This window comes from Scyliorhinus torazame, chromosome 8 (genome assembly GCF_047496885.1).
Source record: "Scyliorhinus torazame isolate Kashiwa2021f chromosome 8, sScyTor2.1, whole genome shotgun sequence".
NCBI classification, from domain to species: Eukaryota; Metazoa; Chordata; class Chondrichthyes; order Carcharhiniformes; family Scyliorhinidae; genus Scyliorhinus; species Scyliorhinus torazame.
In genome coordinates this window covers 190,240,800-190,253,676 of record NC_092714.1, presented here as the reverse complement: position 1 = coordinate 190,253,676, position 12,877 = coordinate 190,240,800, and the positions used below count along the sequence as shown (strand labels likewise).

At 43.9% G+C, this 12,877-nt stretch overlaps 1 protein-coding gene across 3 annotated transcripts in view; it reads right to left on the bottom strand.

Annotated features, from left to right (window-relative positions):
- Positions 1 to 12,877, bottom strand: part of LOC140428306 (ankyrin repeat domain-containing protein SOWAHC-like) — a 145,722-nt gene that overhangs the window by 41,878 nt on the left and 90,967 nt on the right. For all 3 annotated transcript variants that reach the window (XM_072514640.1, XM_072514643.1, XM_072514641.1), the window contains one exon: positions 6,047 to 6,109. In XM_072514640.1, the coding sequence (XP_072370741.1) occupies positions 6,047 to 6,109 (63 nt within the window). The remainder of the gene's footprint in view (positions 1 to 6,046; positions 6,110 to 12,877) is intronic.

Below are 12,877 nucleotides of genomic sequence, written 5' to 3'. Positions count from 1 at the left end.
AAAGTGCTCACATAAGGGGAAGCACGTGGGTCACATAAGAGGAAGCACGTGGGTGGATGTCCCAGCTCCGGAGAGGATTGAATGACAGGACATTGGTAGGACTCCTCATCGTTCACTATGATGTTCTTTTTCTTTCAGTTTTTGATTCTGGAGAATCATGGAGCAAGTCGAGCTGGCAATCCGGTCAACCAGCAGCAGCTACATTGACGTGTCTCAGCTGCAAGCGGCCAGGGCCAGCGCCCTTCATAAGAGGGGGAGGCAGGGTCCATTGATCTTCCGGAAACAGGGCCACAAGATGACAGAGCCTCTGACGAGACACTACTGGCCATCGGTATTCTACCGTAGAACTTCTTACCTACAAATGTCAGAGGTCCCGTGTCGGAGAAGACTGTATCTGTCCCGAGGAACAGTTCGCCACCTTTGCCAGGTGATGCAAGGGTTGGCACCACATGGACTCAGGGGTTACCCATTGCCTGTGGCCCTGAAAGTTACTGCAGCTCTGAACATCTATTCCAGTGGCTCATTTCAGGGCTGCTTGGGTAACCTGTGCAGCATTTACCAATCAGCAGTGCATAAGGGAGGTCACAGTCGCGCAACTTGTGAGGGACCACATATACATAAACTTGGATCGGGACCAGGCGAGCCAGGATGCCAGGGCCATTGGCTTCCCTGAATAGCAGGTATGCACCAGGTGCAGGGTGTCATCAACTGCACCCATGTGACTCTGCATTCCCCATAGTGGCATGGGATGCCATTTTTGAACTGCAAGGAGTACCACTCCCTCAATGTGCAGCTTCCTTCTTCCTTCTTCTCATTACTGTGGGGCCTGCAGGAGGTCATCGACATGATCGCTCCGTTCATGGGCAGGGTGGTAAAACAACTAACTGGACATTGCAGGAGAATGACGACGACTTGCAGTGAGGTCAGAGCGATGCTCATCATAATCTCCATGAAATGCCTGACTCCTGCCTGACGAGAGCTGAAAACGACCTGCCACTGAATGGGGTGATCTAGTGTTCCATAGAGGCAGAATAACATATCTCAGCTGCTACTGCCACCTCCAAGGTCAGGGGTCCCAGTGTGTTTCGTCACCTTTTGACGAGGTGGGCAAACTCTGACATTTTCATCCGATGGCATCTTCATGACTGGAGAATGCTGGCACACAAGAGGCCTGAGCGTTGATGTTGCCGGGGGGGAGATGACACACCTTCCACGGATGGGAGGTTGGGGAGGAGCATGTGGGGCTGCGAGGCCTGTGCCAGGAGCAACATGGCATTACTGCAACTTTGGTTTGGGAGGTGGGAGAGACATTCTCACACTGCACAGGGAGGAAGTGTTGCACAGGGAGGAAGCGCCAAGTTTGCGCAGGGGTTTGTGGAGCATGGTGCCATAACATGACAGTGTGGAGGTTCTCTATAGGTGATCAAAGTGATTTTTAATATTAGCCAGTTATTACAATCATAGAATCTACAGTGCAGAAGGAGGTCATTCGAGTTAAGTCCGCACCGGCCCTTGGATAGAGCACTCCACTTAAGCCCACACCTCCACCCTATCCACATAACCTAATAACCCCACCTAATGTTTTGGACACTAAGGGGCAATTAAGCATGGTAAATCCACCTAACCTGCTCATCTTTGGACTTTGGGAGGAAATCAGAGCACCGGAGGAAACACACGCAGACACAGGGAGAAGTGCAACCTCTAGACAGACAGTTACCCAAGGCCGGAATTGAACCCGGGTCCCTAGAGCTGTGAGGCAGCAGTGCTAAACGCTGTTTCACCGTACCACCCCGGGTGCCTTTTCTCCAATAGTGCCTAGAATCACCAATGTCCATTAGGTGCCTATTGTTTCTTAGTCTTCCTTACCTTTCTGCTAAGTCTAGATCTACCCCCAGGATCCACAGCGGTGGTTGAGATGATCTGTTGACTTCCACACCCTGTTGTTCAAGATGACCTTGGTGGGCATCCCCTGGGGGGTTGGATACCCCCAGGTCTCTTGGGTACACCCCCAGGGTCTCTCGGGTAAAAGGCCCTGGCTGCGTTCCTGCCAGCGTTCCTGCCATTCCTCCTCCCTACGGGTGCCCGGGGACTCCTGGGCTCCTCCGTGGGAAAGAGGGGCAGCTGGAATAAGATCCAGAAGCCCCACCATCCTCTGTCACTGGCACTCTGTGGATTCCCACTGGTGCCTGCACCATGCAGCTGAAGCCCTGGACTATGGAGCTCATGAGCTGAACCATGGGGCGGACATCTCCGCTATTCAGTGCGCGTCCTGCGCAGAGGTCTCCACCGTGGATGCCACTCTTGCAGTGTGGGCTCGTTGCATCAGACTGACGGCACCATCTCCTCGGACAGAAGACGATGGGACCCATCCAGTCGGTTTTGCAGTTTGAGGAGAAATGCTATCATTCCTTCCTGATGCTTGCAATTGTGCCTTTGCAGCTCCAGCAGCTTTGGGACGTCTGTATTCAGGGGCACGTCATCAGCCTGGGGTTCAGCAGACTCCCTAGGCTCCAGCATCCCTCCAAGTCCAGGATTCCTTGGACGTTCCTGCCTCCGTCTGCTGTGGATCATCAGGCGTGAGGTCCTCAAGAGGTGAGTGACCCAGAAGCCTACCAACTATTTAATCCACTGAAGTGCAAGTACCTGCGTGGGTGGAGGGTGCGGATGACAGGTGCGTCGCCGCATCAATGCTTGTCTCCAAGATATCTGCCTCGAAGCTGCTCGGGTCTGTGGTGTCCAGGGGCTGTGAGGATGGTCTGGGCTGGTCTGGTCTGCTGATTGGCCTGCATGGAAGAGCGTTGGCATTAGTGCAGACAGGAGAACACTGATAGGAGAAAGGTCACATGAGGCGTGCGCCATGGCTGGATGTGTTGGGGGTTCTCACTTGTGTCTTGTGCCCAACCACGCCCTCTGGATAGGAGTGGTCCTGCTCCTGGCCAGCCAGCTCAAAGGCTCGTTCTTCAAATAGGGCTAGGGTCTTGAGCTCTGGCATCACGCCAGCCAGCTGTGCCCGCTCACGCCTATTGTGTCCTAGTTTGTCGATGTGACGATGGGAAGGGTGTAGGCGGAAGTTTGTGCCTTGTCAGATGGGGTTGAAGTGTGGCATGCGTGGGAGGTGAGTGATAGTGGGCATTTTAGGGGCACGGGAGCTGGTGGGGGGGGGGACTATTGGTGGCAGTGGTGGTGGGTGGGTGGGGGGGGGGGGAAGCATGACAATTGGTGTGACCCCGGGTGGTTGATCGGAGTGAGATCACAGTGGCGGCGTGACGGCTGTGTTAAGGAGGGCTGTGGGAGAAATGAAGAGGTGGACTTACCTTGGTTGGACGAAGATGATTATTATCTTCTTCCGGCACTGCAGCCCCATCCTCTTTTGGAGTGAGCCAGCACTCACAATGGCCACCAGCCTCCCAGGTAGGGTTGGATACTTTGCTGGATGGACATCAGCCCAATCGTGGGTTTCCCACATCTGCTCAACCCCATCAAGAGGTTTGCTGAGGGCTCCCTCTGTAAAACATGGCGCAGTCTTTCTAGTAGCCATCCCCCTGATTGGACTTGAAACAAGTTCAGGGGAGGCAGTTAAAAGGAGTACTCCACTCATTTTTCTTGGGGTGAGCGTATCAAGAGGCAAGCCACCACAAGCGCAGTGTGAATCACATGGAGAGAAAAAAATTGTTAAAAAGGCTGAATATACGGTGAGCTTTCCCACCGACACTTTGGAAAAATATGGTAAAATTCTCTCCTAAGTAGTTAGGAGAAGGCTTGTATGAAGCTGACCTGTTGGACTGAATGGCCTGTTTCTTTAATTTCTACGTAACTGTTTCCGAGCAAAAGTGTCTCAAAGGAATATGCAACAAGGCCATAGTTAAACATCATTTCATTGTTCGAGTGTTTAATAAATGGTGTGGCAAAGGTACCAACATTCTGTAATGTTTGGAACAAACAAAGCTTGAAAGTTCAGGATTTACTTTACGGAAAACAGGGTTCAACAAAGTAACTGCTCACAAACATCAAGTTCTTGCTCTTCAGAAGTGATTGCTGAATATTACTTTTGTCTTCTATTGGTAGAAAATAAATATTGAATTATGATTCTATTAGTTGAGAAAGCAAAACTGCTACATAATAGTCTACAGTCCTAACTTTAGAAATACTGGCTCAATGACCAATACAAACATGTATTTTTGCTAAGACAGGGTTGTTCAATGTGACTAAAAGACATCAATAACTGGTAAATGTTTGTGTCAATTTGCAGGATCACAAAATAGAAGTGAGCACAATGACATGATTAGGCTGCCAACTACATTTAGCATTACAAATTGGGCCAGAAGTTTCTGTCAAAATAATGGTGAGGCTAATATTCATTGTTATGTATGAGTAAATATAACAACTTCAGGCAAAGAAACAGATGAATGGTAAATTGCAAATATTCAAAATATGCTGTCAGAGGTGCACCAATCTAACAACAAAAACACCATTCTGTTGTTTGCCTCACAATTGACAAGTAGTCAATGTCATGATGTTGGTATATTTTTATGAAATAAAGCTGTCACAAGTACTTTGACTAGTAATTACAAGTATAAGCACCTTTTAACGGCATTGCAAGTATTGACGACTGTCGTTTAACCTCTCAAATTAACCATTGTAAGTTTGGATCACATGCCTTCAAATTTGATTTTTTTTTTATGGGGCCATTTTATTGGATGGTGTCAAATTTTAAGAAGTATTTGAGTCTTCCTTGCTGTCATTTTTCCTGTCTCTTAATCAGATCTTCATTTTCCCCTTCTTTATTTCTCTTGCTGTACCTAATTTGATCTCTATTCACTCCCTTTAATTCAACCTCCTTGGAGTCCCTCTGCTGTTTATTGCTCAATTCTTAAATCTCTGATCAAGAAGATACCTTGTTACTTGCCAGTGTTCACTCAGGGCCCAGAGGCCCTGTTTCTCTTGTGGTGATGCTCAGAGCTTGCAGTTTCAACATTTGTGGACAAATTCCAATAGATGTTGCTCAATGTCTTGTTGCAGCAAAATCTGCCCCACTATTTGCTCTTTACTTTATCATAAATAAAGGGAAAACTAGACAACAATGTGGCGGAAACACTAATTGATTCAACTCCCCAACGGGTTAATGTGCAAGTGCTGCAGCACAGAGGCACATTTATCCACTAAACAATCTGGGAGTAATTCTTTCATTTGCATTACATAATTTAAGCACAGCTTTGTTAGTTATTTTCTTCTGTTAAAAATCTCACTAGAGACCTGTGAGCAATCCCTCACTTATTTGTGGCCAGCCAGTCTAACTCTTCGCTTTGAGTGTATGTGCTGTAACCTGCTGTTTCCAATTCTCCATCCAAAAGTTCGAGAAACATAGGAACAAAAGCAAATGGACTCTTCTGTACTTCAGGACCTCGGCTGTTTTACAAGCACGCAATAGAAAAATGCTTATGCTAGCTTTGAATAAAACTGCTTTTGGTAAAGGAATTGTATTTACATTACATATTTATATTACTGCAGCTCGGTAGCACAGTGGTTAGCACAGTTGCTTCACAGCTCCGGGGTCCCAGGTTCAATTCCCGGCTTGGGTCAGTCTGTGTGGAGTCTGCACGTTCCCCCCGTGTCAGTGTGGGTTTCCTCCGAGTCCTCCGGTTTCCTCCCACAGTCCAAAGATGTGCAGGTTAGGTGAATTGGCCATGCTAAATTGCCATTAGTGTCCAACAAGGTTAGGTGGGGTTACTGGGATAGGTTGGAAGTGAGGGCTTAAATGGGGTGATCTTTCCAAGGGCCGGTGCAGACTCAATGGGCCAAATGGCCTCTTTCTGCACTGTAAATTCTATAATAAATAATATATTCAGTTCTACCACTATGAAATGGGTAACCTTACTTCTTCCAGATGATTTAATTTGCAACAGCTTTGCTACATAATTCTAATGAAATAAACAACATTTTACAAATTTGGGGATTTGGATCAGCAAACAAGGCTGTGGAAAAGTCTGAAAATGTACAATTAAACAAAAGCGATAAGAATTCTCATTATAAATGCATTAATACTCACAGCCACAGATGGTGACCCAATACTTCCACTGCCATCTTCAAATCCATTTTGCTCAGAATCATCCTCCAAAGAAATACAAAATATTAATATGCAAGTTTTCACTGGCAATACATTAATTGTATACCATTTATTTTACTACATAACTGTTCTCCTTTTAAAAAAAAAGACATGAAATATATAGATACTGGTTTAGGCGGACTGGGGTGGGGTGGAGGCAGCAGTGGCCAGTTAGCTAGATGAAAGTGTGAAGCAGAATTATGCCAATAACGTTGGTACAATCCCCATACCAGCTCATATGGAGACCTGCCTTTGCCTTATCCCACACTTTGAGAAGTGCTCCTCAAGCTATAAATAACCAATTATTCCACACTGATGGACAGAGATGTCTGTGGCCCTTTGCAGGCTATGACTAATTACTAATCAGAGGAATTTGGGTGCACTTGCAAAAGGAATACAGAAAGCTAGTATGCATTACAACAAGCAATTCGGATGGCAACTGTCAAATTGATTGTTATTCCAAGGGAATTGGAGTACATAAATAAGGGAGTCTTGCTGCAATTATACAGCGTTTTGGAATGATTATACAAGGAGTACTATGCACAGGTCTGGTCTCCATATTTAAGCAGGCAGTATAGCAATATGTATATATTAATTATTTAGATAAGGGAACAAAATATAATATCTCCAAATTTGCAGATGATACCAAATTGGGTGGGAGGGTGAGCTGTGAGGAGGATGCATAGATCCTTCCATCTGATTTGGACAAGTTGAGTGTGTGGGCAAATAAATGGCAGATGCAGTATAACTTGGAGAAATGCAAAGTTATCCACTTTGGTAGCAAAAACAAGTTGGCAGCCTAAACGAGATGGCAACTTATTATCTGAATGGCCATAAATTAGGAGGGAGATGTGCAACGAGACCTGGGTGTCCTCGTGCACCAGTCACTGAAGGCAAGCATGCAGGTGCAGCAGGCGGTAAAGAAGACAAATGGTATGTTGGCCTTCATAACGAGAGGATTCTAGTACAGAAGCAGGGATGGCTTGCTGCAATTATACAGGGCCTTGCAGAGGCCACACCTGGAATAGTGTGTGCAGTTTTGGTCTCCTTATCTGAGGAAGGATGTTCTTGCTCAAGAGGAAGTGCAGTGAAGGTTTAACCAGACTGATTTCTGGGATGGTGGGACTGATGTGTGAGGAGAGATTGAATCTGTTAAGATTGTATTCGCTGGATTTCAGAAGAATATGGGGGGGGTGGATCTCATAGAAACCTATAAAATTCTAACAGGACTAGACAGGGTAGATGCAGGAAGGATGTTCCCAATAGTGGGTGTGTCCAGGGGCCAGTCTGAGGATACAGGGTAGACCATTGAGGACAGAGATGAAGAGAAATTTCTTCACACAGAGTGGTTGATCTGTGGAACTAATTACCACAATAATTAGTTGAGGCCAAAACATTGTATGTTTTCAAGAAGCAGTTAGATAAAGCACTTAAGACAAAGGGGATCAAAGGCAAAGGGGATCAAAGGATATTGGGGGAAAACAGGAGTAGGCTGTTGAGGTGGATGATCAGCCATGATCATAATGAATGGCAGAGCAGGCTCAAAGGGCCGAATAGCCTCCTCCTGCTCCTATTTTCTATGTTTCTATACAGGGTTTTGGAGTGACCACACATGGAGTACTATGAACAGTTCTGGTCTCCATATTTAAGCAGGATGCATAGCAGTAGACTAGACTGGTTCCTGGATTGAGAAGCTAGTCCTACGATGAGAGACTGAGGAATTGGGTCCATACTCTGGAGTACAGGAGAAAGCAAGGTGAATCCAGAACATGGCAGTACAGTCTCAGGATAAGGGGCCTATTACTTATGATTGCGATGAGGAGAAATTTCTTCTCAACAGATTATGAATCTTTGGACTTCACTACCCTAGGGGTTATGGATGCTTGATTGTTGAATATATTTAAGGCAGGTTATTGGTCTCAGGGAACCATTGGATACAGGGAGTGGACAAGGAAGCAGAGTCGAGGTAGAAAACCAGTCATGATTTGCCCATATAGTCCTATTTCAAATGTTCTTAATTTATGCATAATTCTATACTGTGTTAGGTATACCCAACTCAAAACCAGCAGATTTGCTGGGCATGTTGGACTCTTCCAGTAGAAAGCTGTTAATGTGAAATGTTTGTGTGATAATTTGGACATTCTGAATTCTCCCTCTGTTAACCTGAACAGGTGGCGGAATGTGGCGACTAGGGCTTTTTCACTGCAACTTCATTGCAGTGTTAATGTAAGCCTACTTGTCACAATAAAGATTATTATTATAATAAATGGGATTGTGGCTCAATGCTAGCAAAACAAAATTTTACCTACCTAAAAAGATAAAGGAGCATAAAAAAAGTAAAGTAAGCTACTTTTTATGACTCTTCTTTAGTGATTTGGCTCCACAATGAGAGATTCTCGTTCAAAAGGTTTGAATTATTCTCAAGGATCGTATCAAGAATATTATTTATCACCGTTCAAAGTGAATTCCTCTACAATTGGTCATTTAAAACCTGTCAAGCAATCATATTGAACTTGGTTTAATAAAAATATCGAAAGTAAACGCAACCGGCATGGTCATTCAACTCTTTTTAAAAAATGTTACTTTTGTCATATTGCACTTTGTTGTTTATGGATTTAAATCTTGTTGGAAGGAAATAAATTCCACTCAAACTTCAAAATTAAACTAGAGTTTAGTTAAAAGCTTAAAACATGATAACATTCAGGATTAGTAATTTATGGAAATTAAATTACAAAATGGTGACAACTGCAAAATGATTTCCATTTGTAAACTAATGATCTCAATGCCTGTTCTAGTCACACATCATCATTACACATTTTGAAATGATCATTAATTATAACTTTAATTTTTTTATATTTTTGATGACAATAACTATTGCATATTTAGCAAAAGGTTGTGAACTGAGGTACATGATGAAATGGACTGAAATCTGAGAATAAACATTTAATTATATTGATTTAGGTTAGAAATGAGAATTAATTTTTTTTTAAATTTAGAGTACGAATTATTTTTTTCCTATTAAAGGGCAAATTAGCTTGGCCAATCCACCTACCCTGCACATCTTTTTGGGTGAGACCCATGCATACACGGACAATGACTCAGGGCCTGGATCGAACCCGGGTCCTCGGTGCCGTGAGACAGCAGTGCTAATCATTGCGCCACCATGCTGCCCTGAGCAACACATTTTTTAACCAATTAGATTTTGACACTCATTCCTCCCCCTCTGTCTTCCTTCTCCCCAGTGTTGGGAGCACAGTTCCGTAGGTGCTGGTAAACTTCCAGCATGTTCAAAATAGTTATTGTTCATGTGCAAGTAAAGAAAAGTGGCTACCAGCTGTTGAACTGTGGGGACCCGATTTGTTTTACAAACCACTCAAGAAACAAATTTTCAAATACTGCAAGGTTAACTGGTATTTAAAACTTGTAACTTTTTTACTTTCAAAACATATCCACTGTGAAAAGTGAAATCACTGACATGCTAAAGAAAAATAAACGGAATTTTAATTTAGTGTTTCCTTTGTGAAGCAAGGTGAAGAATAATTTGTTTGTTACTACTAATATTGTTCCAGTAATGTATGTTTTCGCATTATATTTAACTATGAAAAGCTTGGAAGCGGTATGATCAAGGATAACTATCATTTCAGATTCAACTATCATTTCAGATTCAACTTTATTTTATAGAAAAATTCTTTGATGCAATTAATCTTTCTGCAGTTTATTCTGCAATGGAAGATTTCCTTAACCTGGTTAATTTCTTCATGAATTGGCACCTATCATTGGGTGGAAAATAAAAATTGGCAGAATATCAGAAACAATCACCTTAGTGAAAAACTACTATCCAGGAAAAAGCAAAAACAAAAATCCAACGAGACTATAAGGATTTACCCAATCCTATTTACTTGCATTAAGGCTCGTGACAGTTTTTCCTACATTCATGGTGCTACATAGATGCAAGGTGTTGTGGTAGATGTTCTCAATTCTGTTGCATTATCATGTTCACCACAGAGGAAATGTAACCATGACCACTATCAGATTAGTTGGGGACATTCTTCATGCAGACTTGATAATGTTCACCATATGTAGTGCAGATCAATCTTTAAACAAGAGTTATAGTTCGTTTTCACGAGTGAAAGAAAAATAGGTATCACAGCTGCCATTACCCATTACTTGCATGATATTTTTTAATTTAAAGGTAAAATAAATCTCTTCCTTTATCTTGTGATTTTTTTTGAACTGACAACTGAAAGCAATTTCATGTATTTCCAGTATAGTACTTAAACTCCTGTAAAAAAGTGCCACATGGTTAATACAAGTGCTAGATTAATTTGTTACTTTCATAGCCAAAGTACACATGCAGTAATAATCAGTAGTTACTTTAATGTGCCCACTGGGAAACTTACTGCTGCACTAAGAGGCAACCATCCATGCAGTGTAGGCTCTATGGTTCTATTTGACAGACCTCCGTTAATTTTTGGAGTAAGCCTTCCGTGGATAAATGTAACTACTGCTGTGCATGCAGATCAGCAGTTCAATAACCATTATGGGGCATAAGAGAGGGACACCTAAATGTCATTTTCAAATGTAGTGCTAAAAAGATTGGAGTGTTGATATGCCCAATTTCCTAACAATCTCACCAGACTCTCCTCCCATTTGACAAAAGGTACTAGGGGACCTTTGCTAACAGTGCTAGTGCACATGCCCCTCTCATCCTGACACATTCTAAGTAGTGTGCCATGGCAGCGAACAGCCATGATGATACAATATCAGCATAAGCACTACAAATATAAAAACAGCCTGATAATTTTCAGTTAAGCTGAAACAGAAAGGTGGGTTGTGTGTGGGGGGAGAGTGAGATAAAACAAAAATACTGGACACGATCAGAGATCAGTCAGCACATACGGAGGGGATAGATGTTAATGATTAAGGTGCAAAATGGGAACAAAGCAAAGGGATAGGGAAGAGAAAAAAAGAGGCGATGGTTTAATCTTTTTGTGACACTTCACAGATGATATGGTTGAGACCATATGGCAAGGTAAGAGAAAATAAAGACATTTACAAGAGGCCGAAAATTACTGAATAGTGGAGATTGTCGGCATTAAACAGGTCCTAATTGTGAAATGCAAATGCAGCATGCTCCAGTTCTCAAAGAATATTATCTCTCGCGCACAATTTTTATTCAGGAGAGATGCTGGCAGTGTGGAATTGTTTTGGGAATGGTGGTGTGGATGTGTGTTGGGTTTGCACTTGGAAGTGGAAGGTAAATCAGAAACCATTCTGGTAGGAGATTGTGCACCCTCATTGTTGCCCCACTTTGTGCCTCAACCAAAAGCATGTTAGGTTTTGAATGTGTGTCAACAATTCCCAGCTCTACTTCACTACCGCCTCTCTCAACCCCTTGGCTGCCCGGATGTAGCATAATTTCATCCAGTTCAACATTAGGATGACTGAGGTCATTGTCTTTAGCCCCTGCAATAAACCCGGTTCCCTCACTACCCATTCCACCACATTCCCTCATCACTGTCTCAGGCTGAATCAGTCGGTTGGAAAACCTCAGCATTCTCATATGAACCCAAGCTAAGTTTCTGACCCATATCCTTTACATCACAAAGACAGTCTATTCCCTAACCGTTGCTCAGACCTCTGGTTTTAAGACCCTAATTTATATTTGTTAGCTCCAGACTTGATCATTCCAATAAAAACATAAATGCTGGAAATGCTCAGCAGGTTTGGAGCACTTGTGGAGAGTAAAAAAGTTAACACTAGATCAGTAACCTTTCAGTATCCAGAGTATTTCTCGCATTTTCATCCTTGGTATTTCAGATTTACATCCTTAGTATTTTTTCTGAGGGCCACGAAGAATCCAGCACGAGTTGAAGGATAGAAAGAAATAACATTTATTTACAATAACATGTGTGTATATATATATATATATATATATATATATACACACACACAACAGCAGCAGCAACTCCCTTGCTGCTCGCTCCTCTCTAGCTGGTTCCAAACTGGCCAGCTTTATTTATGCAGGGAATCGACTTCCGGGTGCGGCGATGACCAGCTAAGTCGCACGTTTCGGCAGCTCCCGTTGGAACGGACTTTTGGGCTCTTAATAGGAGCCCCAACGGCAATTTAAACGGCCAAAAACACTGGGCGGTAAACCAGAAGGGAATCCCCCCGGACACGCATGGATAAGGGAGAGGATAGCGGCCGGATTGCGGAGGATCCTCTGGAGCAGCGGCAAGGAAAGGAAGCTCAAAGCAAGATGGCGTCGGAAGGTGGCCGTTTGTTATGGGGCCCGGACCAACAAGAGTTCCTGCGGCGCTGTGTGGAAGAGCTGAAGAAGGAGTTGAAGAAGGAGCTGTTGGCCCCGATATTACAGGCGATTGAAGGGCTAAAGGAGGAGCAGAGGACCCAAGAGCTGGAGCTTCGGGTCGTGAAGGCAAAGGCTGCTGAAAATGAAGATGAAATACAGGGCCTGGTGGTGAAGACAGAGACGCACGAGGCACAGCACAAAAGGTTTGTGGAGAGGTTGGAAGCCCTGGAGAATAATTCGAGGAGGAAGAATTTAAGAGTCCAGGGTCTTCCCGAAGGCGCAGAAGGGGCGGACGCCGGGACATATGTGAGCACGATGCTTCACTCGTTAATGGGATCGGAGGCCCCGACGGGCCCTTTGGAGGTGGAGGGAGCTTCTCGAGTTCTGGCGCGAAGACTGAAGGCTGGAGAAATACCTCGAGCTATAGTGGTGAGGTTTCTCCGCTACAATGACAGAGAGAC